This window comes from Musa acuminata, chromosome BXJ3-9 (genome assembly GCF_036884655.1).
Source record: "Musa acuminata AAA Group cultivar baxijiao chromosome BXJ3-9, Cavendish_Baxijiao_AAA, whole genome shotgun sequence".
NCBI classification, from domain to species: domain Eukaryota; kingdom Viridiplantae; phylum Streptophyta; class Magnoliopsida; order Zingiberales; family Musaceae; genus Musa; species Musa acuminata.
In genome coordinates, this window is record NC_088357.1 from 3,674,383 (window position 1) to 3,701,240 (window position 26,858).

The 26,858-nt window shown below is 44.4% G+C and overlaps 4 protein-coding genes across 10 annotated transcripts; 1 reads left to right on the forward strand and 3 right to left on the reverse strand.

Moving 5' to 3' along the window:
- The first annotated feature begins 9,881 nt into the window (after positions 1-9,881).
- On the forward strand, positions 9,882-12,232 carry LOC103997047 (pentatricopeptide repeat-containing protein At3g49240, mitochondrial). Its single transcript, XM_009418175.3, has one exon. It carries the CDS (start codon positions 9,973-9,975, stop codon positions 11,992-11,994), a length of 2,022 nt encoding a protein of 673 aa, XP_009416450.2. The 5' UTR covers positions 9,882-9,972; the 3' UTR covers positions 11,995-12,232.
- Positions 12,233-12,255: 23 nt separating this feature from the next.
- LOC103997048 (E3 ubiquitin-protein ligase SINAT5) lies at positions 12,256-15,801 on the reverse strand. Its single transcript, XM_009418176.3, has 3 exons — positions 15,416-15,801; positions 13,058-13,444; positions 12,256-12,817 (listed from the first exon to the last, which is right to left on the reverse strand). Exons 1-3 carry the CDS (start codon positions 15,596-15,598, stop codon positions 12,452-12,454), a joined length of 936 nt encoding a protein of 311 aa, XP_009416451.1. The 5' UTR covers positions 15,599-15,801; the 3' UTR covers positions 12,256-12,451.
- Positions 15,802-16,778: 977 nt separating this feature from the next.
- Positions 16,779-20,181, reverse strand: LOC135648798 (uncharacterized). Its single transcript, XM_065166757.1, has 3 exons — positions 20,088-20,181; positions 19,582-19,763; positions 16,779-17,181 (listed from the first exon to the last, which is right to left on the reverse strand). The coding sequence occupies exons 2-3, from the start codon at positions 19,761-19,763 to the stop codon at positions 16,995-16,997; spliced, it is 369 nt and encodes a 122-aa protein (XP_065022829.1). The 5' UTR covers positions 20,088-20,181; the 3' UTR covers positions 16,779-16,994.
- Positions 20,182-20,826: 645 nt separating this feature from the next.
- Positions 20,827-26,068, reverse strand: LOC103997050 (putative pentatricopeptide repeat-containing protein At3g01580). Of its 7 annotated transcripts, XM_065166754.1 has the most exons (5): positions 23,377-26,068; positions 22,067-22,142; positions 21,886-21,982; positions 21,713-21,805; positions 20,827-21,073 (listed from the first exon to the last, which is right to left on the reverse strand). In XM_065166754.1, exon 1 carries the CDS (start codon positions 26,026-26,028, stop codon positions 23,533-23,535), a length of 2,496 nt encoding a protein of 831 aa, XP_065022826.1. In that variant the 5' UTR covers positions 26,029-26,068; the 3' UTR covers positions 20,827-21,073; positions 21,713-21,805; positions 21,886-21,982; positions 22,067-22,142; positions 23,377-23,532. The 7 variants fall into 7 exon arrangements, with proteins under 7 accessions (XP_065022826.1, XP_018686755.2, XP_018686756.2 ...); XM_018831210.2 differs by having other exon boundaries at positions 20,827-21,805; XM_018831211.2 differs by having other exon boundaries at positions 20,827-21,805; positions 21,886-21,986.
- Between the last annotated feature and the right edge of the window lie 790 nt (positions 26,069-26,858).

Here is a 26,858-nt window from a genome sequence, read left to right on the forward strand (position 1 = left end):
AAAGTGGGTCAGCCTATAAAAGTTGGCGTTGCCATGGGCTAAGGAGTTACAAAACCTATCAACAACCAATCCAAACAAACCATGCAAATCAACAACTATACAAAGATGAATGATGATCTTATTAAATATTAAACTTAATATTTATGAAGCAAAATGATTGTGCTTGTCACAATAAAATCATAAGAGTTCACGAGTGCTTAAGTTTTTTTTACGGCTAGAATAATGGAATAGATAAAACTTTGGTCGAGCTTACGAACATAAAAAACGAAAAAAAAAATTAAAATTTTGGTTATGTAAAAGCTCAATAAGAGTTCAAAATTGGTTAAACTAATCAGTGTTGCCCATTTGTGACTGACATCCACACGAGATAGCCGATTAGTTATTTTTTATTACTGGAATAACGTGCATCTCGACACTGCACATTGACAAAGCCGAGCGCATACCTTCCATTGTCAAAATCAACTATGCTAATGATCATGTTAGTGCGATGGGTTCACTCTGTCATTTGCCTACGCATACAATATATACTTTAGAAAACACAGATATATTGAAATTGCATAGTTCGTCGTGATCCTTTCTAATCCCACACCATGGGCCTTTAGCGGATGATGAGATGGGACATACTTCGGTATCTCAGTAAAGTCAGAGCTCATTCCTTAAAGGTTTTATTATATTAATTATTGAGAGATTATAGATTTTTTTTTTTTTTAATACATCGCTCGTAGTAGTCTTATGAAAGATAAAAAGAGAAGAGAATACGACTACAGTAGTATTGTTGCGGGCGACAACTATAGCTTCATCGCTACCACTATGGTGATTGTTGTAGCTTGTTGTGATTGTAGCATTATCGTTGCTTAGGGCAACTACAACAATGTCGTTGCGGTATTTGTTGGCCATGGCTGTTGATAAGTCGCATGCGAAGAGCTATGCAACCACGAGCGATGCAGGCGACGAATGACCAGTGCACCATCAACAAGACCTGCAAGTGTGGGCGTAGTGGGATGCGACGACGACAACAACATGAGAATTTGATTTTTTTTAAAGCACATTTTTGTACCTCGAATGCATCTTGATATAAGAAAATCATATCTCCTAAGGGCTCTTCACTGATTTAATCACCCGAGGAGAAGCACAAGTAAAATTCTCCTGCATCATTAGAATCCATGAAGTGATATATAACACGAATTACGATCAGACCTAAACAAAAGAGGAATCTCTCGAGCGACATAACAAAAATGAATCCCATATTTGCTCTTTACAATCAATCTTTTGGCATTCACTAAAAGTTAGACTAATTTAGTTGATAAAAATCTTCGTTGTATTTTTTAAATATTATTACAAAAATGAATCCCATATTTGCTCTTTACAATCAATCTTTTGGCATTCACTAAAAGTTAGACTAATTTAGTTGATAAAAATTTTCGTTGTATTTTCTAAATATTATTATCAGTGTTGTCCCTCTTGAGATAAAAAAAAGAAATCGGTGTGCAAAAAGTGGTGGTCTGGTCAGTGTTAGCCCAATAGGTACGGCGGGTGTGGCGTGCACCGGCCTGTTATCCTTCCACCGTCAAGAGCGGGAGGTTATCGCTGCTCTGTGAAACCAGCCTGACGCGGTGTCCTCCGCTTTAGGATCCCAGATAGCTCGGGCCTTCGTTCGAGCCACATAGCTCAGCTGCCTGACTTGGAACGGGCAAGCCAAGTCTAGCACGACCGCACCCAACCTATTCGGGCTGAACACAACATTCCACCACCTTATTGCCCCCACTAGGGTTACAAGCCGGCGTTACCGGGCTCGGCGATCGAGGCGCTTCCACAACTTCATATAGCCTGTCAGTGAATCCTAAAAATTGGCGATGTGGGACTAAAAATGCTCCCTCCTTTTTCCTTTCCGAACATTCGTGCACCGCATGCTTTCCAGGAGAAACCCGAATTGCATCTAAAGTTTCGATCATGGTTCCCCACCACCTAAAACCATTCCATCCCCTTCGAACAGACCAACAGAAGATGCCCTGCAGACCCCTCCAGATTACCCGACTCCTAATCTTGAAACCTCGAAACCCAATGCTCTCCTGCATCGGGGATTCAACATGTTTCGAGCTAAATTTCTCCTACATCAGCTGACCGCAATGCTGTAACTTTGGTGATGATGAAGAGGTGTAAGCTGATAAATGCTATAACAATGCCCGAATACGTTGTCGGCCTCGTTGCAGAAGAGGATCGACTTTTAGATTGTGAATCTGTGTCTTTGAACATAGATGCGCTAGCATGTATATAAACCATTACTTCTTAATTCGATGACATTAATAAATATAATTGATACGTCATATTTTGGCCTCGAAGACATATCAGGTCAGAATCCATACTAAGGCACTGCTTGACACGTCACATCTTGGGAACCACAAGACACGCCAAGTCAGAATCCATACTAAGGCACTGCTCGGCATGTCACGCCTCAGGAACCCCGAGACGGCGCCGCCCCCAAGACACGCCAAGTCAGAATCTGTACTAAGGCACTGCTCGGCACGTCTACCATGCCAAACCTCGTACGACTGACCCACGTACAATAATATAAAGACCTCTGGCCGGCATCTGGCTAGGAGGGGAAAAAAGGTGGTAAAATCAATTGATCACTCTACTGACTTGTTCGTCAGAGGGTTCTCGTCGGGAATCACCCAACGAGGGCCATTTTTGAAGGAAAATGCAGCCACCTCACGAAGACGAGCTACCAACCACCCGAGAATCCCCATCCAGTGCACGAAGGAGAGCAGCCAATCGGTCCAGATCCTAAACAATGCCAACCAGTACTCCTTCTCGAGGGCTTGACCACCTCACGAAGATGAGCTGCCAACCACCTCAGAAAAAGAGAGACGTAGCTCGACATACACGACGCTCGGATCGGCACACCAAGGAACACTGATCAACACCCCATTGCAAGGGCCCGATAGACCTCGATATCCAACTCAACCGATAGAAGACTCCCGACATCGACCCGTAGACCAGGCTGTGCTAACTCACAAGCCACAGCACATTTGTTTACTAACATTTTGACGCTAGAAGGAGGGCATGTCGCAAGAGCAACAGATAGGGATCCTCCCCGAGGGAGAACCACCGACCGACCTCCCTTTTGTCAAACCAAAAAGTCAGGCCTTCCCCACCCCCGGAGACAGGAGGATCCCGGCTTCGATGCTAGATCGCTACTGTCGTCTGTTCAACGACCCGGGATTGTCACCCCCGAGGCTCACCATAGGGCCCTCGGTCGTGACACCCGAGGCATTCCTTAGCCTAACCAAGCAAGTACAGGCCATGGCGGGCATGATGTAGACGCTCGCTCCAATCATTCCTCAGATCGTGCGGCTAGCGACGCCCTCGACCGACCCGTCCCAACAGCGACCGAACAGGGAGCAGGTCGGGACTGGAGAAGCCCAAGAGCAAGCAACGGACTCGAGAGGTCCGCCCAAGTAGAGCATACTCGCACCCTGCCGAATCACACCGCTCCACTCCGAGCCCGACACCATATCGTCCGACTCGGTGGATGACTCGTTCAGGATCCAGTTGTCTCGGATCAACCAACGCTTGGATGAGTTCCAGCGCGAGTTCCAGAAATCGCGATGCAAGTCGAATGAAGGCGGCTCGGGCGAATCGCCTTTCACTCAGGAAATACATGACAAGCCTGTACCACTCGACTTTAGGTTGCCCACATTAGAGATGTACGACGGCGGCTCTGACCCCGCAGAGCATGTCGTCATGTTTCGGGCTCAGCTATGGCACCTCCAATGCATTGATGTGTCGGGAATTCCCGACCACCTTCAGGGGCCAGCACGAGCGTGATTCAACCGGCTGCGCCAGTCCTCAGTCTCATCCTTCGACCAACTCACAAGGGAGTTCGAGCAAAACTTCCTCACCAGCGTGCAACCCAAGCCTTCTATCGCTACACTGCTGGCGTTATCTCAACACGAGGATGAGTCGCTCTCTCAGTTCGTGGCACATTTAGCCACCGAGATCTATGAATTTTCGGACGCTCATCTCTCTCTAATAATGCAGGTGTTTCTGATGGGCTTGAAACCTTCAAGGTTCTTTTGGTCACTAATCGAGAAGCCGCCAGTAACCATCCCCGAGATGCTCCAATGCGTCAACCAGTACATCGCCGCCAAAGCTCTGGTGGTGGGAAAGTGCATGGACAGCAAGAGGCCAAGGGCGAAACAATCCCGGGGAACGACTTCCGTAGCCCCAGTGCAACCCCGCTAGAGGCTTGACTGACAAGAGCTACTGCTCCTGAGGCCCCCGCCTCTCCCTCTAAGCATGTTCCACCAGGACTACGACCACGGCACGGAAGATTGCTGTGACCTCCAGAATCAAATCGAGGACTTGATCCGAAAAGGTTATCTCAAGTGCTATGTCAAGGAAACCCGAGAAGCAACTCCATGTCCTAGGGGACCCTTCGAAAGACGCCTCATCATCCAAAATATCATGTCGAAAAGCCACTCGCGACAAGAGGTCCACAAGCTCGCCAGATCGGTTCCCGACCTGCGACTCGCCGACCCATCTCTTGCCTGAGCCGCTCTAGATCGGTTCCCGACCTGTGCCTTGCCGGCCCAGCTTTTGCCCAAGTTGCTCCAGATCAGTTCTCGACCTGCAGCTCGCCAGCCCAGCTCTTGCCCGAGTTGCTCTATATCGATTCCCGACCCGCGGCTCGCCGGCCGAGCATTTGTCCGAGCCGCTCCAGATCGGTTCCCGACCTGTGGCTCACCGGCCCAGCTCTCATTCGAGTCGCCCCAAATCGGTTCCCGACCTGCAGCTCGTCGGCCCAGCTCTTGCCCGAGCCGCTCCAGATCGGTTCCCGTCCTGCGGCCCGTTGGCCCAGCTCTTACCCAAGTCGCTCAAGATTAGTTCTCGACCTCAGGCTCGCCGGCCTAGCTCTTGCCTGAGCCGCTCTAGATCGATTCTGGACCTGCGGCTCGCCGGCCTAGCTCTTGCCCAAGCGGCTCCAGATCGGTTCTCGACCTGTGCCTCGCGGGCTCAGCTTTTGCCCGAGTCACTCCAGATCGGTTCCCGACCTACGGCTCGTCGGCCCAACTCTCACCCGAGTAGCTCTAGATCGGTTCTCGACTTGTGGCTCGCCAGCCCAACTCTTGCCCGAGCCACTCCAGATCGGTTTCCGACCTGCGGCTCGTCGGCCCAACTCTTGCCCGAGTTGCTCTAGATCGATTCCCGACTTGCGGCTCTCTAGCCCAGCTCTTGCCCGAGCCATCCAGATCGATTCCTGACCTGCGGGTAGCCAGCCCTGCTCTTGCCCAAGCGCTCTAGATAAGTTCCTGACCTGTGCCTCGCTGGCCCAGTTCCTGCCCGGGTTGTTCCAGTTTGCTCCTGACTTTCGATTCGGAGCCGAGCTTACTCACTTGGTCCCCAGATTCAATTCGGAGCCGAGCTTACTCACTCGGTCCCCATATCCGATTCGGAGCCAAGCTTACTCACTCGGTCCCTAGGTTCAATTCGGAGCCGAGTTTACTCACTCGGTCCCTATGTTCAATTCGGGGAGCCGAGCTTACTCACTTGGTCCCCAGATTCAATTCGGAGCCGAGCTTACTCACTCGGTCCCCATATTCGATTCAAATTCGAGCTTACTCACTTAGTCCCTAGGTTCAATTTGGAGCCGAGCTTAGTCACTCGGTCCCTAGATCCGATTTAGAGCCGAGCTTACTCACTCGGTCTCCAGATTCGATTCGGAGTCGAGCTTACTCACTCGGTCCCCAGATCCGATTCGGAGCCGAGCTTACTCACTCAGTCCCCAGGTTCAATTCGGAGCAGAGCTTAGTCACTCGGTCCCCAAGTTCAATTCAGAGCTGAGCTTATTCACTTGATCCCCAGGTTCAAATCGGAGATAAGCTTATTCACTCGGTCCCTAGGTTTGATTCGGAGTCGAGCTTACTCACTCGGTCCCCAGGCTTAATTCGGAGCCGGGCTTACTCACTCGGTCACCAGGTTCAGTTTGGAGCCGAGCTTAGTCACTCAATCCCCAGGTTCAATTCAGAGTCGAACTTATTCACTCGATCCCCAGGTTCAAATCAGAGATGAGCTTAGTCACTCAGTCCTCAGGTTCATTTCTTGCTCGGGTCGCTCCAGATCGCTCCCGACTTGCTACCCATCGACACCGAAACCCGAGCCCGAGCTCGGTCACTCGACCCATAGGCCCAATCCAGTGTCCGAGCCACGCATCTCAGCCAATCCAACGCCCGAGTCGCATCTCAGCCAAATCCAATGCCCGAGTCGCATCTCGGCCAAATCCAGCATCCGAGCCACGCACCTCAGCCATCCAACACCCGAGCCACGCAACTCGGCCAATCTAACGCCCGAGTCGCATCTTGGCCAAATCCAATGCCCGAGTCACATCTCGGCCAAATCCAACGTCCAAGCCACACACCTCGGCCATCCAAAGCTCGAGCCACGCATCTCGGCCAATCCAATACCCAAGTCGCATCTCGACCAAATCCAACGTCCAAGCCATGCACATTGGCCATCCAATGCCCGAGCCACGCATCTCGACCGATCCAACACCCGAGTAGCATCTTGGCCGGTCCAAACGCCCGAACCACACATCTTGGCCGATCCAATGCCCGAGCCATACCTTGCGGCCAATCTTATGCCCGAGTCACATCTCGATCGATCCAACGCCCGAATCACCGGCCTAGTCTGTTAATCCAAGTCGCTCCACGTCAACCCCTGACTAGCTACCCGTCAAGTCTCTAAACCGAGCCACCCCGGCTCGCTCGCCAACTTGCAAACTCGGCAGTTGTAACACCAAGTCGTGCCAAACCCGTTATCTAACCTACGACACGTCGGTGTCGCCTCGTCGGTTTCGCCACGTCGGTTTCGACACGTCGGTTTTGCCTCGTCAGGCCCCTGCCTCCTGATCAGTAGAGTCGATCTTGCACGAAGCATGGGGCGCTACCCCTCTAAATCGCCCCATGACGAGTTAATCCAACTTCCCCTCATGAGCGATCAGCCTCACTTCGAAGTATCATATAATAATATTTGGGCATGGAAAGTTATAATGTCCTCCATTGGGTTAGCATTGCCATCGAATGCCTCCAACGACGATGGTGGAAGATTGTTAGAATCGATTCTTCCTGAATTTTCTAGGTGAATGATGATCGACTCGAGGTGGAGTCAACCAACGCTTCCTTTTTGGATTATTAAATTTTTTATCATATCTCCTCTAAATGTCGGTCCATCTATGATAGTTGGATTCGCAAGGAATCCTTCATCAATTTCGTCAACCTAGCCTCTGATTTAAGCATGATAGAGTCATGATGTGGTATGTTAAATTTATGGTGATGGAGCGAAGTACTCTCTTGACCATGATTGGATAGGTTTCGGGTACTCTTAGGATGTCAACATTATGTTGGGTGGGGGAACATTGATTGGTGGGTGAGCTATTGGGCTAACTAGCGTAAATGTTAGAGATTTTAATATATAGAATATGCATACTTGCAAGGCATCTCATGTATGTCAATTGTTGCCACCCCTTTTTTTTCTTATTTAAGATCCCTTCTGTTTTTTGAATCATAATTATATTTTAACTGTTTTTTAATATTTAATTCCTTCCATCGAAAGAAATGAACTTGAATAACGAGATGATATAATAAAAGACACAATATCAACAAAAATTTCTCAAGACCTACGTAAAGAAAAAAAAATTCTTTGTAAAAAGAGAAAAAGCTATATTAATTAGCAAAAACTAAAAAAAACGAAGAGCCGTTAGTAGCCTCCGAGGAAGAACAAAAAGTGGGTCAGCCTATAAAAGTTGGCGTGGCCATGGGCTAAGGAGTTACAAAACCTATCAACAACCAATCCAAACAAACCATGCAAATCAACAACTATACAAAGATGAATGATGATCTTATTAAATATTAAACTTAATATTTATGAAGCAAAATGAATGTGCTTGTCACAATAAAATCATAAGAGTTCACGAGTGCTTAAGTTTTTTTGACGGCTAGAATAATGGAATAGATAAAACTTTGGTCGAGCTTACGAACATAAAAAACGAAAAAAAAAATTAAAATTTTGGTTATGTAAAAGCTCAATAAGGGTTCAAATTTGGTTAAACTAATCAGTGTTGCCCATTTGTGACTGACATCCACACGAGATAGCCGATTAGTTATTTTTTATTACTGGAATAACGTGCATCTCGACACTTTAGATGCGCAAGTAATTTAATCACCTGAGGAGAAGCGCAAGTAAAATTCTCCAGCATCATTAGAATCCATGAAGTAATATATAACACGAATTACGGTCACCTGAGGAGAAGCGCAAGTAAAATTCTCCAGCATCATTAGAATCCATGAAGTAATATATAACACGAATTACGGTCACCTGAGGAGAAGCGCAAGTAAAATTCTCCAGCATCATTTGTTGGCCACGGTCGATGTCAACTAGACGTAAAAGACCATGATACTCAGCGGTTGCATGACAAACTCGTAAGTATTAGTGGGTGCCACGATGACTATGTGGTTGCTAGTTGATACAAAATCACGTATGGCTGCGATGACGATGAGGTCGTTGATTAGTCACATGCGAAGAGCTATGCAACCATGAGCGACGCAAGTAACGAATGACTAGTGCTCCAAGTGTGGGCATAGTGGGATGCGATGACAACATGAGAATTTGGTTTTTTTTTTTTTAAGTATATTTTTATGCCTCGAACGCATCTTGATATAAGAAAATTATATCTCCTAAGGGCTCTTCACTGATTTAATCACCTGAGGAGAAGCGCAAGTAAAATTCTCCAGCATCATTAGAATCCATGAAGTAATATATAACACGAATTACGGTCAGACCTAAACAAAAGAGGAATCTCTGTGGCGTGCACCGGTGTGCAAAAAGTGGTGGTCTGGTCAGTGTTAGCCCGATAGGTACGGCGGGTGTGGCGTGCACCGGCCTGTTATCCTTCCACCGTCAAGAGCGGGAGGTTATCGCTGCTCTGTGAAACCAGCCTGACGCGGTGTCCTCCGCTTTAGGATCCCAGATGGCCCGGGCCTTCGTTCGGGCCACATAGCTCAGCTGCCTGACTTGGAACGGGCAAGCCAAGTCTAGCACGACCGCACCCAACCTATTCGGGCTGAACACAACATACCACCACCTTATTGCCCCCACTCGGGTTACAAGCCGGCGTTACCGGGCTCGGCGATCGAGGCGCTTCCACAACTTCATATAGCCTGTCAGTGAATCCTAACAATCGGCGATGTGGGACTAAGAGCGCTTCCCCTGCTCCCTCCTTTTTCCTTTCCGAACATTCGTGCACCGCATGCTTTCCAGGAGAAACCCGAATTGCATCTAAAGTTTCGATCATGGTTCCCCACCACCTAAAACCATTCCATCCCCTTCGAACAGACCAACAGAAGATGCCCTGCAGACCCCTCCAGATTGCCCCACTCCTAATCCTGAAACCTCGAAACCCAATGCTCTCCTGCATGTTTCGAGCTAAATTTCTCCTACATCAGCTGACCGCAATGCTGTAACTTTGGTGATGATGAACAAGTGTAAGCTGATAAACGCTATACCAATGCCCGAACACGTTGTCGGCCTCCTCGTTGGAGAAGAGGATCGACTTTTAGATTGTGAATCTGTGTCTTTGAACATAGATGCGCTAGCATGTATATAAACCATTACTTCTTAATTCGATGCGAGATGGGGTAATCAGATGGTCGAATTCCTCTTTGAAGCTGATAGAATCCAACTCGATCGTTGTTCTCCTGCCAGCCCAATACAGATCCAGGCCCATTTAAGTATGGACCGTCCCAAATAGTTTCGGATCTAGTTTGACTCCCATCATAGATTGATGGCCATCAAGATTAGTGCCCCCTTCCAAACTCCCACCCTCCGAGTGCCGATCCTCTGATTCCCAAAACCCTTCGTGTACATCTCGCACTTGTCTCTCTCATCTCCCAAAAAAAAAAAAAAGACCCCAAGGAAATGGCTCTCTCCAAACCCCTCTTCTTCTCCCATCACCTCCGGTCGCTAAAACCATACTACGCACCCGCTGCCTTCCCCTTCGCTTCTCACCTCCGCCTTCTCTCCTTCGCCACCCCGGAGGAGGCGGCCGCCGAGCGCCGCCGTCGCAAGCGCCGCCTCCGCATCGAGCCGCCACTCTCCTCCCTCCGCCACCAGCAGCATCCACCCGCCTCCTCCGCCCCTCCGCCTCGGTCACCAAGGACGGCCCCCAACCCCAACGCCCCCAAGCTGCCGGAGCCCATCTCCGCCCTCGCCGGCAGCCGCCTCAACCTCCACAACCGCATCCTCACTCTCATCCGCGAGAACGACCTCGACGAGGCCGCCCTCCTCGTCCGCCACTCCATCTACTCCAACTGCCGGCCCACCATCTTCACCGCCAACGCCGTCCTCTACGCCCTCCTCCGCCAGTCCCGCTACGCCGACCTCCTCTCCCTCCACCGCTTCATCACCCAGGCGAACGTCGCCCCCACCGTCATCACCGTCAACCTTCTCCTGCAAGTCTACTGCGACTGCCGTAAGACCGACATCGCCCTCGAGCACTTCCGCCTACTCCTCAAGGACGATGCCCCCTTCCCCCCCTCCCCCACCACCTACCGCATCGTCACCAAGGGCCTCATCGACAACAGCAAGCTCGATCAGGCCCTCGAGTTCAAGGACGACATGCTTGCCAAGGCCGTCGTGCCTCCCGACCCCGTCGTCTACAACCACCTAATGTGGGGCTTCGTTAAGAAAGGCGACCCCGACAAGGTCGTCTCCCTCTACGAGGAGCTGCTTGAGAAGCTCGGTGGCGGGAAGATCCTCGACGGCATCGTGTATGGTAACCTCATGAAGGGGTACTTCGGGAAAGAGATGGAGAAGGAGGCGATGGAGACATACCACGACGTCCTCGGCGAGGGCTCCAAGGTTAGGTTTGGTGCGGTGAGCTATAACCAGGTGCTGGATGCACTGGGGAGGAACGGGAAGCTGGAGGAAGCCATTACACTGTTCGACCGGATGCTGAAGGAGCACGACCCACCAAGGACTATCACCGTCAATCTGGGGACCTTCAATGTGATGGTGGATGCCTACTGCCTTGCCGGGAGGTTCCAGGACGCGGTCACGGTCTTTGGGCGGATGGGCGAGCAGAAGTGCACCCCCGACGCGCTGTCTTATAACAATTTGATCGAACAGCTGGGGAGCAACAAGTTGGTCGCGGAGGCAGAGGAATTGTACAAGGAAATGGGCGAGCGCGGGATCAATCCGGATGAGTACACGTATGTTCTGCTGGTGGAAGCATGTTTTGGAGTGGATAGGGTGGACGACGCCACAGCGTACTTCCAGAAGATGGTGGAGTTGGGGTTGCGGCCAAATGCAACCGCGTACAATAAGGTCATCGGAGGACTGGCGAACGTGGTAACGCTCGACGAAGCCAAGAACTTCTTCGACCAGATGTTGGAGACGGAGGTGAAACCAAACGTCGCGAGTTACGAGCTGTTGCTGAAAGGTTTCATCGACTGTGGCCGATTGGAAGATGGTCTTAAGACGCTCAAGGATCTGCTGCTGGATGATGGGGTGACATTGAGCCAAGAAATGAAGGAGCTCGTGGAGGAGGCACTGAGGAAAGAAGGGAGAGATGAGGAGATGGGGAAAGTGTACGAGGATGTCGAGAGGGAGAAGGCGGAACGATTGGCTCGGGAAGCAGAAGAGAAAGCGAGAGCCGAGGCGCTTGCCAGGGAAGAAGAGGAGAGGAAGAAGAGGGAAGCTGCGGAGAAGGAAGCTGCTGCTGCCAAAGCTAGTGCTGCAGCTATCGAGGCGATTCTGGGACGGAAAAAGGATGCTGCCAAAGAGGAGTCTCCTGCTGGTGGTGGTGAAGAGAAGAATGGAAGCGTGGAGTCTAAGCCTACTGATGCACCACCGGAAGGGGAAGTTCTTGCAGAAGCAAGGAATGGTGGTGAGGGAACAGAGGGAGCTGGAGATCCTTCTCAACAGGTATCTACTACATGAAATTGAGATAGTTTCAGAAAATGCATTCGGGAAGAACATCTTGTGCATGATATATTTGTTGGCTGCTGTATCTCTCGAGTTACAGTATCAAGTTCATCATAACTTGCCATGTAGGGGTATAATGCATCTGATTGACATGGCTTATATGTTCTTGAGGATTGACAACTTTGTCTCAAGGAAGACATCCATGTTAAAGAACTCATTGTTTGGAACCAAAATGATCCCATCCTTTTGTTGCTGGGTGCTTTCTAACACGCATGATGATCCAACAAAATGATACCGTTCCTCTTTCACAGATCATGGCAGCACAAGTGTCATTGTGGATGTATATCACACATTAAACAACACCTCCTGGCAAATCAAAACTAGAACATGTAGATACAAAAGTGTCACAAATATATAACAAGGTAAAAGCACCATCATCATGCTACAGATTGATGGGCCAGTTAGGCGTGTCTCAGCTGCTGCAGTGTTTTGGCATGCAAACTCCAGCATCACTGTTCTGTTGCTCCTTCCAAATCCTGCCAATGACCCTCAATTTCAGTCCTTTCCTGTCACCACCGGAGAAGAAGAGCGCCATGTTCCTCTGTATGATGAGTCCGTCGTGACTGTCTCGGACTTTGCGGTGGCCGTCGCGAATGCTCCGCGGTGTGCCTTCCCATGTCAGCTTCCTTCCGTTGGCCCCGACCTCAAGGCTGTAGCTAAAATTCCTTGCTTCATTCTCGTCACCCATGAATCGAAGAAATGCCATGTACACAGGCGCCATCCCTAGCTGGAATGCCTCGAAGTGCAAGCAGAAGTAATGCCCAAAACAGTTAAAGACCTGGTCAGAGAAAGATGATATGGACATGAGAGAGAGATTTTCCTCGACAACATGTTGTACTGGTGACCTATAATGAGAACCCTGGTAAAATCACTTTTTAAGTAGAGGCCACACACTTATCAAACCTGCTTCCACAATTATGCAAGATGATCGAATCGAAATGTGGAGCAAACTCACAAAACTCATAAAAGACATCCAAGAATATTTGAGGAATCAGTAATAAGATCAGAGTGTGCTTACAGTCAGCATCCACGTGGCATTTTCAACCTCTCTTGGATTTGATTTAACATATCGATGATTGAACGTGCAGCCTGTGTGCATGTCTACTTTGTGGTCGTCTCTTAAATGTGTAATCAAGAAAGGGATATCCCCTACGGCAGAGCATTCAGATCCGGCATATGGGCAATTATACGGTCGATGGTTGCACTGAGCTTCATGCGTCAATTTGCTGTAGTATGGGAAGATTTCGGGGCAGCCAAGTGCGTAATATTTGCAAGGAAGTTCAAGTGATTCGGCCACTTTTTCCAAAGCTAGACACCTGATGTCTCCAAGCTCTTGCCGACAAGTAGGGCACCGGTTTTGCACCCTCATTTTACATGTTGAACACAGTGTATGTCCATTTTGGCACTGCAAAAGAATGTAACCCATGAGACACAATACCAGTGTGGAACCAAATAACTCCTTGTTCATAAATTTCGATGAGTTGCTTGCTGAAATAACCTCTCTACGTACAAGTAAAAATTTCTCATATTGATGCTACCCTAAATAAAATCATGACAAAATCACATAACGGTCTTTTTTGATATATAATTCATAGACATAATAATGACAAAACAGCAGTACAGGATCCCTCACATTATCTCAATTAAATGAAGAATTTAAACCATAAAGATTAATCAACTCGAAGACAGACTCCTCATCAATTATAAAACAATACAGGCAGTGGAGCAAATCAGATTTGCTGAAATAAAAGTAACTGTGATCCTCCTAATTGCAGTTATTAACTATTAACTACTATAAGTAAGAGGAAAACAACTTGGATCCAGAAGTGCTAAAGCAGGGATTAATTTGTTACATAAATAAACTTACTACCTGATATGATAAGTCCAGTATAAGTTTATTACACATGCAGACAAAGTAGAATTTGCCACTAAAAGATAGACTATGCTGGTTGGACAATTGAATTGCCAATTACGACATCATTACGTCCATCGTTAAAGACCAAAAGTGCATGTAAGTCAACCAAGACATGTTTCAAGAAGCACAAACAAGATTCAAATAGTTCAATCATCTGTATTTATACCAAGTTAGTAACCAGAGATTACGAACCTACAGAATTCAGAAAATTAAACATCATTAGTAGAAAGAACATCTGCACAACAGTTTTACAAGCCAAAGTATAGGAAAAGAAAGAAATAATGGGACAAGAAAGCAATCTCCTGAATATATCTAAACAAATAGCCGTCCAAGAGAATAATTACTATTAAAGTTAACCAAAAACAAGAATTATGTACAACTACAGCTTTAAAGAGATAATTCTAATGAGCAGATGATGTTGATCAAATATGCTGGTAAATCTCAAAAGTAAATAATGCATTTCTTGGATTAGACATTGTATATTGAGAGCAATAAGCAGATAACTATTCCCAAAGCATGCATCAACATCAACTGATTAATTTTACACGATCCAAAAAGTTCTTGTATCTTTTCAGCACCAACATTAAGCAAACTATCAAGGCCGACATTTCAAAATCACAATGATATGTCAGATCAACCAATTTATATATTCTTTTTGGACATGCCAAAGAGTCAATGAGAAGCCTAAATCCTCAATACAGGCACCAAACAAATTAACGACCACTCGAGCATAAGATACTAGTCTCAAGCCTGGATAAAAAAGGTGAAGGGTTGCGTTAGGTTACTGATAACCAATCCAATGTAAAACTATACCAGTTCTCATGAACATGTATCTTAACCAAATTCAATTTCAATGACAGAAAAGACCCATGCAACCAACACCAAATAATTGGGACTTACGGCTTTTCCGTTGTTGTTGTACATGACAAAGAGTCACTGAGAAGCCTAAATCCTCAATACAGATACCAAACAGAAACCCCAAATTGATGATTACTCGAGCATAAGATGAGCCAATTCAGCCCATAATTTGAACATCACAATCGATAACAGGAAATGAACAATGATTTGGTACAAAATTTGATCATAAAGAGATAAAAATTAAAAATTAAAGGAAAGTTAATAAAAATAAATTATAATACCGCAGAAACACAAAAAATCCAAATATCGTATCCTTTAGACCTTTCAACAAACACGTAGCAGCTAACGATCCACCGTCTTCTAACAACACATAATCCGTTGTTTGTTACAGAATCGCAAATTGTATGATCCAAACGACGAAAGACATGGGAAAATAGGAAGCAAAAGCACGTCAAAGTGCCAAAATTGATTCGATCACCTCATCCAAATCGAATAGTCGACGAACATCACAGGCTTAAGCTAAGCACCGCAATTAAATGTCGGAATAGATTATAAATCGCGAACCACCGAAAAATTACATGATAACGAAGAAGATGAATCGACCTGATGGATCGGGGGGTACATGGAGTTGGTGCAGACAGGGCACTCGAGCAGCTCGTGGACGCTGGTGGCAGGGGCGACGACGGCGGCGCCGTGGGGCTTGAAGGACGAGCGGTGGGGAAGGGAGGTCACCTCCTCGTCCATCCCATCGACCGATGACACGCACTCGATGCTGTCGGAGTCCATGCCTCCAGCGGCCAGGGATTCAAGGATCTCGTGCCCTCCCCGCCCGTCGCCCTCTCCGCTCTCCAAAATCAGCCTGGAAAGGGTGGCGACCAAAGGAAAGGGAGCGCCTTTGAAGAGATTATGACGCAGAAGACAGAGAGAGGAGGGCTAGGAACCAAAGCGAGGTGTGAGGAGGAGGAGGTCTCGGCCCGCACTAACAGGAGGTGACGGTATCACCGCAATTCTTTTCGGGTCCTTTATATTTATTTTTTGTCATGACGCCCAGTCACCCACCGGCGCTGTGATTGGAGGCAGCCCTGTGGGGCCCGGTTAACTTGATCCAAGGTCGTCAGCCTACATAGAAATTAACGGGAAAAGAAAGGTTGATTGGGAACGGACGTTCGACCATATAACGATTTACTACTTGATTTATTTATTTTGTTTGCCTAATAAATTTTGAATTTTTTATTCATAATTAAAATCTTGTGACGCAAATTTCGGATGTGCAAAGTTCCGTTTTCTTTTTACCAATAAAAAAGGATTTTCTTTTTTCAGTTTAGTGTTTGAATCCTTTGAACGGCCATCCACGTGTTGGTCGGTCCACAGGCCTCTATATTGGGTACATCAGAGTACAAAAATAAACAGGAGAACACCACAAAATGTTGACCTATTCTTCATACAAGACACCTGGCTGAGTCCCAGTTTCGTCATTTACCTCGCTCCAGCATCAACGCATGAACAGTAATAGTAACAAATCAGCATGCAATCATACCACCACATTGTTCTAATACTGCTTCATAGGATCAATGCATGAACCGTAATAGTAACAAATCAGAATGCAATCATACCACCATATTGTTCTGATATTGCTTCATAGGACCAAAGCATGAACCGTAATAGTAACAAATCAGAATGCAAACATACCACCACATTGTTCTAATATTGCTTCATAGGATCAATGCATGAACCGTAATAGTAACAAATCAGGATGCAAACACACCATCACATTGTTCTAATATTGCTTTATCCGATAGCATACGCAACGACACCATACAAAATAGACAGCTAACTCGCATCAACCTATATAAGAGTAGTATCATTGAACAAGTAAAAAGACCAGATGTTACACAATTATTTGAATATGAATCTTTGAAGTAACTTGGAAAGGGTTTGCTACCTGGTTTTATACAACCTGCTCATATAAATGAAGTCTCTGCAATCGCAGAGATATTTGTGAACTCAGAAGAGATACATGCCTCCAGATTATTTAGGGATCAACATTTGTCCAGCTGACTAGCAGCTTAATAAATTTATGAGCAAAATAAAAAATTAAGGCAAAAGATTCATTATGGAAAAGCCAAAATTTAAAAAAAAAATCTAAGCAGACAGCTTGTCTAATTGCGTTATAATCAGGGGATCAAACGTAGTAGCCAGTAAAAGTGAATCCTCTTCCAACAATCTCACCAACACAGGACCAGGCATACAACTCGAGCCCAAACAATGCTGCGATGCCAACATCCTCAACTTTGATATCCTTTCTGTTTCTCCATATGTGCTTCATGCCATCAAGCTCCTTCCAGAATGACTCATATCGAACAGGAATGCTGCACTTAAAATATGTCAATATAGAATGAGGCACAATTCCTTGGATGCAAAACGTAAGTTCAAAAACAAAATCAAATTCATGCAACACATAAATCAGAATTTTAATGTTACCATACTTGAGGACTCACTTAAATGTGTTACATATAATAATTCATAAGCTCGCCATCATCAAAGTTAAGAGTTGTTGTACAATTTGAACAGTCTCTCTCGCTCACTCCAAGAATAATGCTTTGCCACCTACTGGGCATGCTAAGAGACCAATACCAAAGCTAAACGATTGTTATAGAACAAACATGGAACAGCTGGCATTTTTATGGCCTAGATGTATATGGAGGTTCTAATATCCTAAATGAAACAAAACAGATAACTGGGAAGGTTAAAACATCTTAAAAACAGTGTATGGGGGTTTTAACATAAGATATTCACTATGACATCAACCATTGTCCTCACCAAGTAAAATCAACTTATATACGTATAACTGTAGAAGGAAATATTCAGCATGTCAGGTTTGCAACTTTAAGAAGGGTCTTTTTAGAGATCTCAGACGAGGTTTGTTCACCAACTAATTTAAAAACAAAACAGAATGCTCAATGACCTTAAAGCATCAGATCATCGATGCTTAACACAAGTTGATCTAAACCAGAAATCTCATAGAAATATCATATGTGTCAGCTTTTTCTCAGTAATGTGCAGCCTATAGATTTTTTAATATATGTAGATCAAAAGAGAAACAGAATCCTCATAAATAAGTGATTCATTCAAATTGAACATAACTGTCTTAGCATTAAATGGCAGTTCTTTACATTACAGTACTTTTTTGTCATGTATTAAATCTAAGTATGATGATGATTGTGAACTATTAGCTCTAAGGCAATTCGGTTGTCTGTAATGAATTCCTTTTAGAACATTTCAAGTTTCTCGATTATAACATGTATTACAGACTTCATGCATCGCCATGAAGTCAATTTGGAAAAAAAAGTTCAAATGTTGGCTTATCACATCGCTCTAACTGCTGCTCAGCACAGCAGAGCGGCCAAAGGAAGCCAAAGCTCAATATGTGCCCATCACACAAAGTGCATTGTGTGCCACGAATAAATAACCTCTCCCGTGGAATACCACGCCACCCCATGGCTTAAGGGGGAAGCGCTCGGCCTTGGGCATGTTAAATTGCAGAAATCATCCCAAAGGTTACATCAGCCAGCGTAACTGTATAGACTTCTATGCATGGTATGCAATTTCAAATAGTACCGCCTGTATCGAGCGGTACATACCGGTCCGACAACATACCGATACGCGGACCGTCCGCTACCGGATGGAACGTGCTATAGTATTATAATAAGAGAAGGAAATATATAAAACCGCCCTGGTGTACCGCTCGGTACATGATACCGTACTATACCAAGCCAACCTCGAAACACCGGTATGGTACGGTATTGCATACCTTGCTTCTATGTATTCTTTAACAGCCACAACAAGATGTATTTCTCAAGAAATAGCAATAAAATAACAGGATACTACATTTGGCAAAAGGTCAGAGTAATTGACAGCTAATAGCAATTCAATTTTGTTTGTTTGCTACTTAAACTAACTAATATATTAATCCTCATTTTACTTTGGTTACTAATGAAGCTGACAATTAGTTATTAGTGTATCAAAAATAAGATATAGGATTATGTCAACACACTCTTTGAGGTGGGCCATTTTGATCAGAGTTATTACGGTTAGCAACCTTTGACAACACTATATTGTTTGGCAAGCAAACAACTGATCACCAAGTTAAACATCCTTAACCCTGAACCACAAACAGTAGAACATTTCCACATATCAACCAAAGGTCAAGCAACATGTTTTGGGAAGAAGGAAACTCCATACGATACCCCATCAAGAAAATAGATAACCTAACAAAAAATGTACGTGTTATTGGGTTCACAAAGATTTTACAAGTTATCAGAAAATCAAATCAAAAGCTTCTGAATTTAAAATCGGGGTGTCAGAGAAGAATCAAACAAATGAACTACTTCCACTACGTCCAGAAACAGATCCTACATGCATTCTATGCTCAGAAAGACAGAATACATAGTGTTTCCGGGCAAAGACAATCTATGGCATACTACTCATTCTATCCTTTATACTCCCTGATTGTGGTTTCTGATTCTTTATGCTTGTTGTAGATTTAATGAAATAATCCAACCAATATGTTCTTAAACATGACTTAATTTTCATTAGACCAGCAAATGTACGCTGTTAAAATAAGTTAAAATAACATAGACATCTTGTTCAATAATGTTTACCTACAAGATTAAACCAATCACAACAAGAATAGAAGACATTCCCGAACCAATCTAAATTCCTTGAGATAGCAGCTAAACAAACACCATAGCGTGAATACAAAGCCAAACCTAGCAAGACGTGTGTAAAAGAGCTGCTTTGACAGCTCCTGGCACTTCTCGATGGTCGGCGGTTGAACGACATGCCGCTTGTTCTCCTCCATAAGCTCCTTGTAATAAGTGCATCCGTGCTTAGACACGAACTCCGAGGCTTGCACGGCCTTAGATCGCAGTTGCTGCAGTCTAGATGCCATCTACCAACCAAAAAGTGGCCACACCATGAAGAGAGACGCTCATTTCAGCAGCCATCCATTTCAACGTCATATAAATCATCACGCAATGCATAGAAAAACCTAACGATCCAGAATCGCATCAATGTGGGCCATACAAGATTAACGGAAGAACCCGATCGAGATCGAAGAACCCTAATATCAAATGAAAAATGGAAGAGAGAACGGCAAAATGCCAAGAAAAAGAAAACCCTAAATCGCCGGAGACGATTATGATAAAAAATATGGGCTCCAGTTAGAGATCGATAAGAATTCAATCAACGAATCAAGCATAAAAAAAGAGATTACCCCTCTACCAGCAGGGGGGAGGTAGAGATCAGAGAGCGGAGAGGCGACACGAGGAGCAGAGCTCGCGAGAGGCACAGCAACTGTTGGTGTTCATTATTTATAGCATCAGTTCCAATGAGGGTAGTTCGGTAATTTACGCTTGCTAGGGTTCCATGTAAGAGTTTGGTAATTTCACAGTGAAGCAGACAGCGTAGTGAATTTTTTTCCGGGAATAAATGATTCCTCTACCCGTTGCGGGACCCATGCGGGACCTACTTAATGACAACAGTGCGTTTTGTGGTTACTTAGGCAGGTACGATGGAGAGCGCGCGAAAAAATGTACAGGTAGCCAACTGCATGACAATTGAAGGACCGACCGATATGAGATACAAAGGATTCAATGCTGCCGAAACGGATACAATTCAATTTGCCATCCGATCATACTATCTCGATCTGGACTCGATTGACATAACTAGTGGATTGGGTTGGGTCAAATCGAAAGTTAGATCAGATGTGATTTACATTGAAATTTAGCAAAGAATCAAATCATAACATGAAAAATATAAATATTCTTGATACAAGCTACCGACTGGTCAGACCCGTTTGACCAAAAACCCGACCCTTTAATCGACAGAATGGAATTAAGATTCGCAACTCTCTGCGTCTGCAAAATAATCTGTAAAAGACAGCCTCAGTTGGGTTCACAAACATGAACATCGAATACGACATGTTCGTAACATCTTATTTTAGAAGAAGCATATGAATATAAACTATGAACAAGAACTCAATTTACTAAATAGTTCATAATATTCATAACATATTGTTCCAGTAACAGCTTCGAGAAGTGTTTATTGAGTGGAGACAATCTTTTTCACATAACCCCCAGTGAAAAATTATCTATGATGCATCTGAAACAAAAAGACTGACAGAATCCAGCGCACAGCAGCTTTTATTTAGCACATAGAACAGACACCAGAAAGTAATCTGTCGACAGATTTAACTTCTCTCTACTTGGTCCACCGAAGAAGGAAAACGAAAGATGAGTTAGAGATATGTTTTCAGAAATAATAAGAAGAATAAAAGCTAGAAAAATACACAAAAAGGCCGATCATCATGTGATTAATATTATAGATCAGCGCCCTGATGATAATTTTGTGTCAATTCAAAAGGTTTCATAGATGCAACTATGTTGGCTGTTCTTTTTTTGTCCAAAGAGAGAAAAGTACATTAAGATTAGAAGCTAAAAGAGAGAAAAAGTATGGTGGCTATTTTCACAACGCTAAGCTAACAGAACTGGTTTTCCAGGATGGAAAACATGGAGAATCCAATCAAACAGGACGTGAGAAAAAGAGATGGGACTTGGGTATCAACTGGCATATACATATCAGCGAAGTGTAGTGTCAGGCAACGTGGAATCTGATGCTGCTTTTCTAATTTTAAATATATGGCAAGACACTGAAAAATTGATATCTAACAAATAAACACTGTGCTACTCCTTGTAAAAGAGAGCTAACCTAGTTTGATCCAAAATAAAGAGAGGCATCATATTTACGCTCGAACTAATTATTCTTTCAGCCTCAAAGATATGTTTTCTTTGCTTTTATGGGACTTGAACCGTCTGTCTTTTCAGTCCACATATTCTTTACCTGTTGTGATATGGTTGTCCCTGTTTCTGTAATACCTTGCAATATCTTGCTTATAATCTTGCTTTTGAGGAACCCTATCCCTTAGAATATTCCCTGAATAACAGAGAATAAATTTTCAGAACATACAATCAAGTTTCATGTATAAAATAGAAAGGGGAAAAAAAAAACATTACACCGATTTCTCAGGAAAATCGTCTTCATCTTCATCAGCTTCTTCACCAATAAATCTTTACGAGAATACATTTACATTCCTTGTGCTCCTGGCATTCCCTGTCTTTGTAACAGCTAATGACATCATATCAATTCAATGGATCAAAATTCTAATGTCAAACCAGTAGGTACTCGTAAATCTACCTCCATGGATATTAAGATCTTATCCATTTCAGCCTCTTTAGATAACTCGGAATAAAAGGTCTCCAGGAATCCTATCCTGCAAATTTGACAGCATAAATTGATCAGCTTTTCATTCCAAGCAAAGTCATAACCCAACTTTAAACAACTGTCTGCTAACAACATAGCATGATATATTTTCGAATTAGATGATACGGTATTGTAATTCCCAATTGCCAATAACTTGTTTGACAAATTTCAGCACATAAATTTTCTGTTTCTTGCATGCCAAGGCATGTGGTGCAAAATGCGGCCTGCCGATAGAATAATAGCACAGTGCAGAGTGCCATGCAAAAATCAATAGGGTATTTCCTTGCATGCCTAAGAATGTGGTGCAAGATGTGCCCTGCCGACACTGGGTATAATACCATGCTACATCCCTTAACACAAGTAAAGTGTCAGCATCCAACCAACACAAGCACAAGGAAGAGGTCATGTGCCATGTTGCACATAGTTTGCTGGAGGTTTGCGATGTGCAGTAATAAGAGGAAAAAAGATGTTTCAAGAGACTAAATCAGAGGTAAAAAAGGTCAACAATGCTGTAGAACAAAATAAGAGTAACATCGTCGAAAGTCCAATGCACAAGTATCTGGAATAAACGAAACCTTTAGATGTCAATGTTGACTATGCTGAAGGTCCAGACTAGGCTTGACAAGAGTGGTGGCTTATGTGTGGATACCATCAAGCTGATAGAAGTTTGCAAAGAATCCATCAGGTGTTTCATATGTTTCTCATGCATCCAGACAGGTACCACATTATAACACCAAACATCTATAATCTTACAGTAATTAGTCAAGGGCCCTTTCTTGATTCAATTTTCTACTATCTGTAATGCAACATAACATCAATTTGAAGGGCTTCCAGTCTTCTAAAACAATGAAGAGTTGATAAGGTAAACGAATTAACATAAAGGAAAGCGAAATACATGTTGTATATAGCAACAGCTGTAACAAAGGTACAGAATTTGCCTCGCAATCTACTTGTCCATTACAATATGTTATTTTGTCTTTTATAATTAAACAGCTTGGTTATTACATGTAACAAATTTTTAGGAACTAAATGCTTCGACTAAAAGAAACACAGATAGCAAAGTATAGATTCTTGAAGAAACGAGCTTCAGCTATTCTGCAAACTATAACTACTTTGAAGTACGGGATTGCAATAATTGAAGTCTTGCACTAAAAACATATTCGACAACATCAGTACATATCCTGAAAAGAAAATATGCTGAATATCAACAAATTAAGAATGAATGTCATAGACAGTTTTAGTACCACTCCATCAACTTCCATGAATTCAGGTTGAGTTTCTGGAACAGCTGTTTCTGTGGTATCAACAATTCAGTGTACTTTGCCCAGTATAAGCAACATATTCCTCTACAGCCATTTTGCTGTGTCAATTACTTCTGTTTCATATACTTGCTATGTCCTTTAGATGGAACCATCTTGAGCCAGAAATACATGGCATTGGCCATTGACCTCAATCCAGCTACACCCTGGTTCCTTTTTAATGCCACGACTAACCATAAATTTCCTCATCCTAGTGGCATCTTCCCACCTCCCTGCGGCTGCATATAAGTTGGACATCATGATATAACTAGAGTCCACACTTGGGTCCAACTCAAACAGTTTGTTTGCTGCTCTTTCTGCAAATTCCACATTCCCATGTATTCTGCAAGTTCCAAGAGCTGTTTGCCATATTGAAGCATCTGATGATAATCCCATCTCATCGATAAATTGTACAACTTCATCATGTTTACCTGCTTTGCCAAGGATGTCAATTATGCAATGATGGTGCTCAATTGTAGGGGTGATCCCATAAATATGATACATAGAATTAAAGTATTTCATGCCTTCATTAAGTAAACCTGCATGGCTACAAGCCGAAAGGACACCGACAAAAGTCACTTCATCAGGTCTCTTTCCCTCCTCTATCATCTGTTGAAAGGATTCAAGAGCTTTCCCCACGTACCCATGTTGAGAATACCCACAAATTAAAATGTTCCATGAAACTTCATCATGAAAAGTTGACTCATTAAACGCTGCTTCAGCATCCATCATACACCCACATTTTGCATACATATTGATGAGGTTACTCGAAACATATGATCCAGTCAGTCCAGATTTAATGGCATGTGAGTGAAACTGGCGACCGCTGTCTAATGCTGCTATGTATGAGCAAGCTCCCAAGCAACAAGAAATTGTGAACTCATTCGGATCCAGGCCCTGCTGCTGCATCTGTCTAAAGCAATTTATGGCCTTCTCACCTTGATATGTATTTGTGTACCCTGTGATGATGACAGTCCAAGAAAAGACATCTCTTTCAGTCAGTCTATCAAAGACCAGACATGCATTTTCTAGGTCACCACTACTTGCATACATATCAACGAGACATCTTCCAAGAAAAGAATCTCGAGATAGGTTACTCTTAAAAATATGAGCATGAACTTGAGCACCATATCTGGCATCCTTCAGGCTAGTACAGGATCTTAAGATGCTGATATATGTGTAAGTGTTAGGCATGATATTTTGAGTAAGCATGCCAATGAAAATTCTCAACCCTTTGTCACAGGAACTGCCACTATGAAATCCAGAGAGAAGGCTGTTCCAAGATATAGTGTCATGTTCCATCATAGTGTCAAACACCATGCACCCATCTTCAACAACCCCATTCTTCATGTACATGTTTAATATAGCATTCCCAACTTCTTTTCTCATGTCAAATCCATTTTTCAGAATATAAGCATGAAGACTACCACAGAGTGCCTGATCATCCAACTGAGAAGCAGCACCTGCTACACTTGCAAGAGTGAAATAATTTGGTCTAACGCCCATCCTTTTCATAGATCGGAAGAGTTCAACCGCTTCAAGACCCATCCCTTGCTGATCAAAGCCTGAAATCATTGCACTCCAGACAACAACATCAGGATCAACAATCCTAACAAAGATCTTATGAGCTTCCTCGACAAGGCCGCACTTGGAGTACATATCCACTAGACTACTACTCAAGAATCCATCTTGTTCCAACCCAATCTTGATTACCAAACAATGAAGTGACCGTCCTTGTCTCACGTCGCCCAAGCCCGCACAGCGCTTGATAACTGTAGGCAATATAAACTCGCTGACCATGGTTCCTGACTCCATAAACCCCCGAAAAAGCTCCAGAACCTTCATGTCTTCACCCAACCAAGCATATCCTCCCAGCAGTGCATTCCAAGAAGTAACATTCTTTTCCGGTAAACCAAAGAACACTTTCTCAGCAAGCTCCATTCCTGCGCACTTCACATAAAAATCAACAAGGGAAGACCCTACAATCGGATCAGATAAAAGGTGCATTTTTACCGCTTCCCCATGCAACTGTTGTCCAAAACCCAAGTCCTCGCAAACCGAACAAGCTTTCAAGCCAGAAGCAAGAGCAAAAGCATTCGGCCAAACTCCATCCGTCATCATCTCGCAGAACATTCTCGTGCCCTCTTCACCGTCATTCGCGCACGCGTGCGCTGCCATGAGGCACGTCCACGCGACAACATCCCGGTGCGGCATTAGCTCGAATAGCAAGCGAGCACCTTTCAAGCTCCCACATTTACAATACATATTAAGCAAGCAGTTCCAGAGATGGGCATCGGGCTCGATTCCGGCTCTCAGCAAGCGGCCGTGGACGGCCTTCCCGCGGGGAAGGGATCCTCTCGAACTGCAGCCATGGAGCATCCGGGAATAGCTTCCGAGGGAACAGTCGTGATGAAGATGGGCTCCGCTGGTGTCAATAGGAGAAGGAGAAGGGATTGGAGAGGACGGAATGGGTTCAAAGGGAGTGAGGTGTCGGGATTTATGGGGTTTGGGATTCGCAGGGACGGAGATGGAACGCGGCAGCGATGGCGATGGGAGAGGCGTGGCGCGGAGTAGTAGAGATGAGCATTGCCAATCCATGGTGGCGTTCGCATCCGAACGATGAAGGGGGAGTAGTTTTTCCGGACGGCATTGTTTTAAGGACAGAGGAATCGCCACGTTGGACCGCCATCAGCCGTCAAACACAATCACGTCTCATGATCTATGATGATGAGAGAAATGTATGGACCTCCGAACTCTTTTAACATCCAACATGCTTGGGATAATACTTAGATGGATGACCAAAATCTATCCCATCATGATCTCCCTTGCCTGGCAACACAAGCTGAGGAAGCAATTCCAAGTATTAATTTGTTATCTACAGTTTTGTATTCATGTAATCTAAGTTATATAGCACAGGTCAGAATAATCATAAATGACTGTGTTCAGCCTGATTGATGTAAGTCAGACTGGTTGACTCATGTTGACTTAAGTCAGACTATTCTGGTCGTTGCCAGTTTCAATCAACGATGACATAATACATGTGCTCCCTTCAATGCTTACTTAAATTATGGTTTGCTCAGTGCCAGTAACTTTTTTATGTGCTGGAAGTGGCATCTTAGACATACAATTATGGCTTCCCAAGCTGTCATCTTTCGGCTCACATCAACAGGCAGAAAAGTAACAAGACTCAGTTGATTCCTTGTGCAGAGGTTTGCACTGAGCAGATGCATTAGAATATTTTAATCTCTTGACATAGAGATGCATTAGAAAAACATGGTTTATATATGTTGTCCAAATGTTTTGATGATTTTAATGTGTTATATGCCAGTGCAGGAGACCCTAATATTCTGCAATTGAAGGCCTTCATCTTCCCTGTTCTCCTGCACAGAAACTCCTAACAGTCCCCCCGTTTTCCTGCACACTACCTG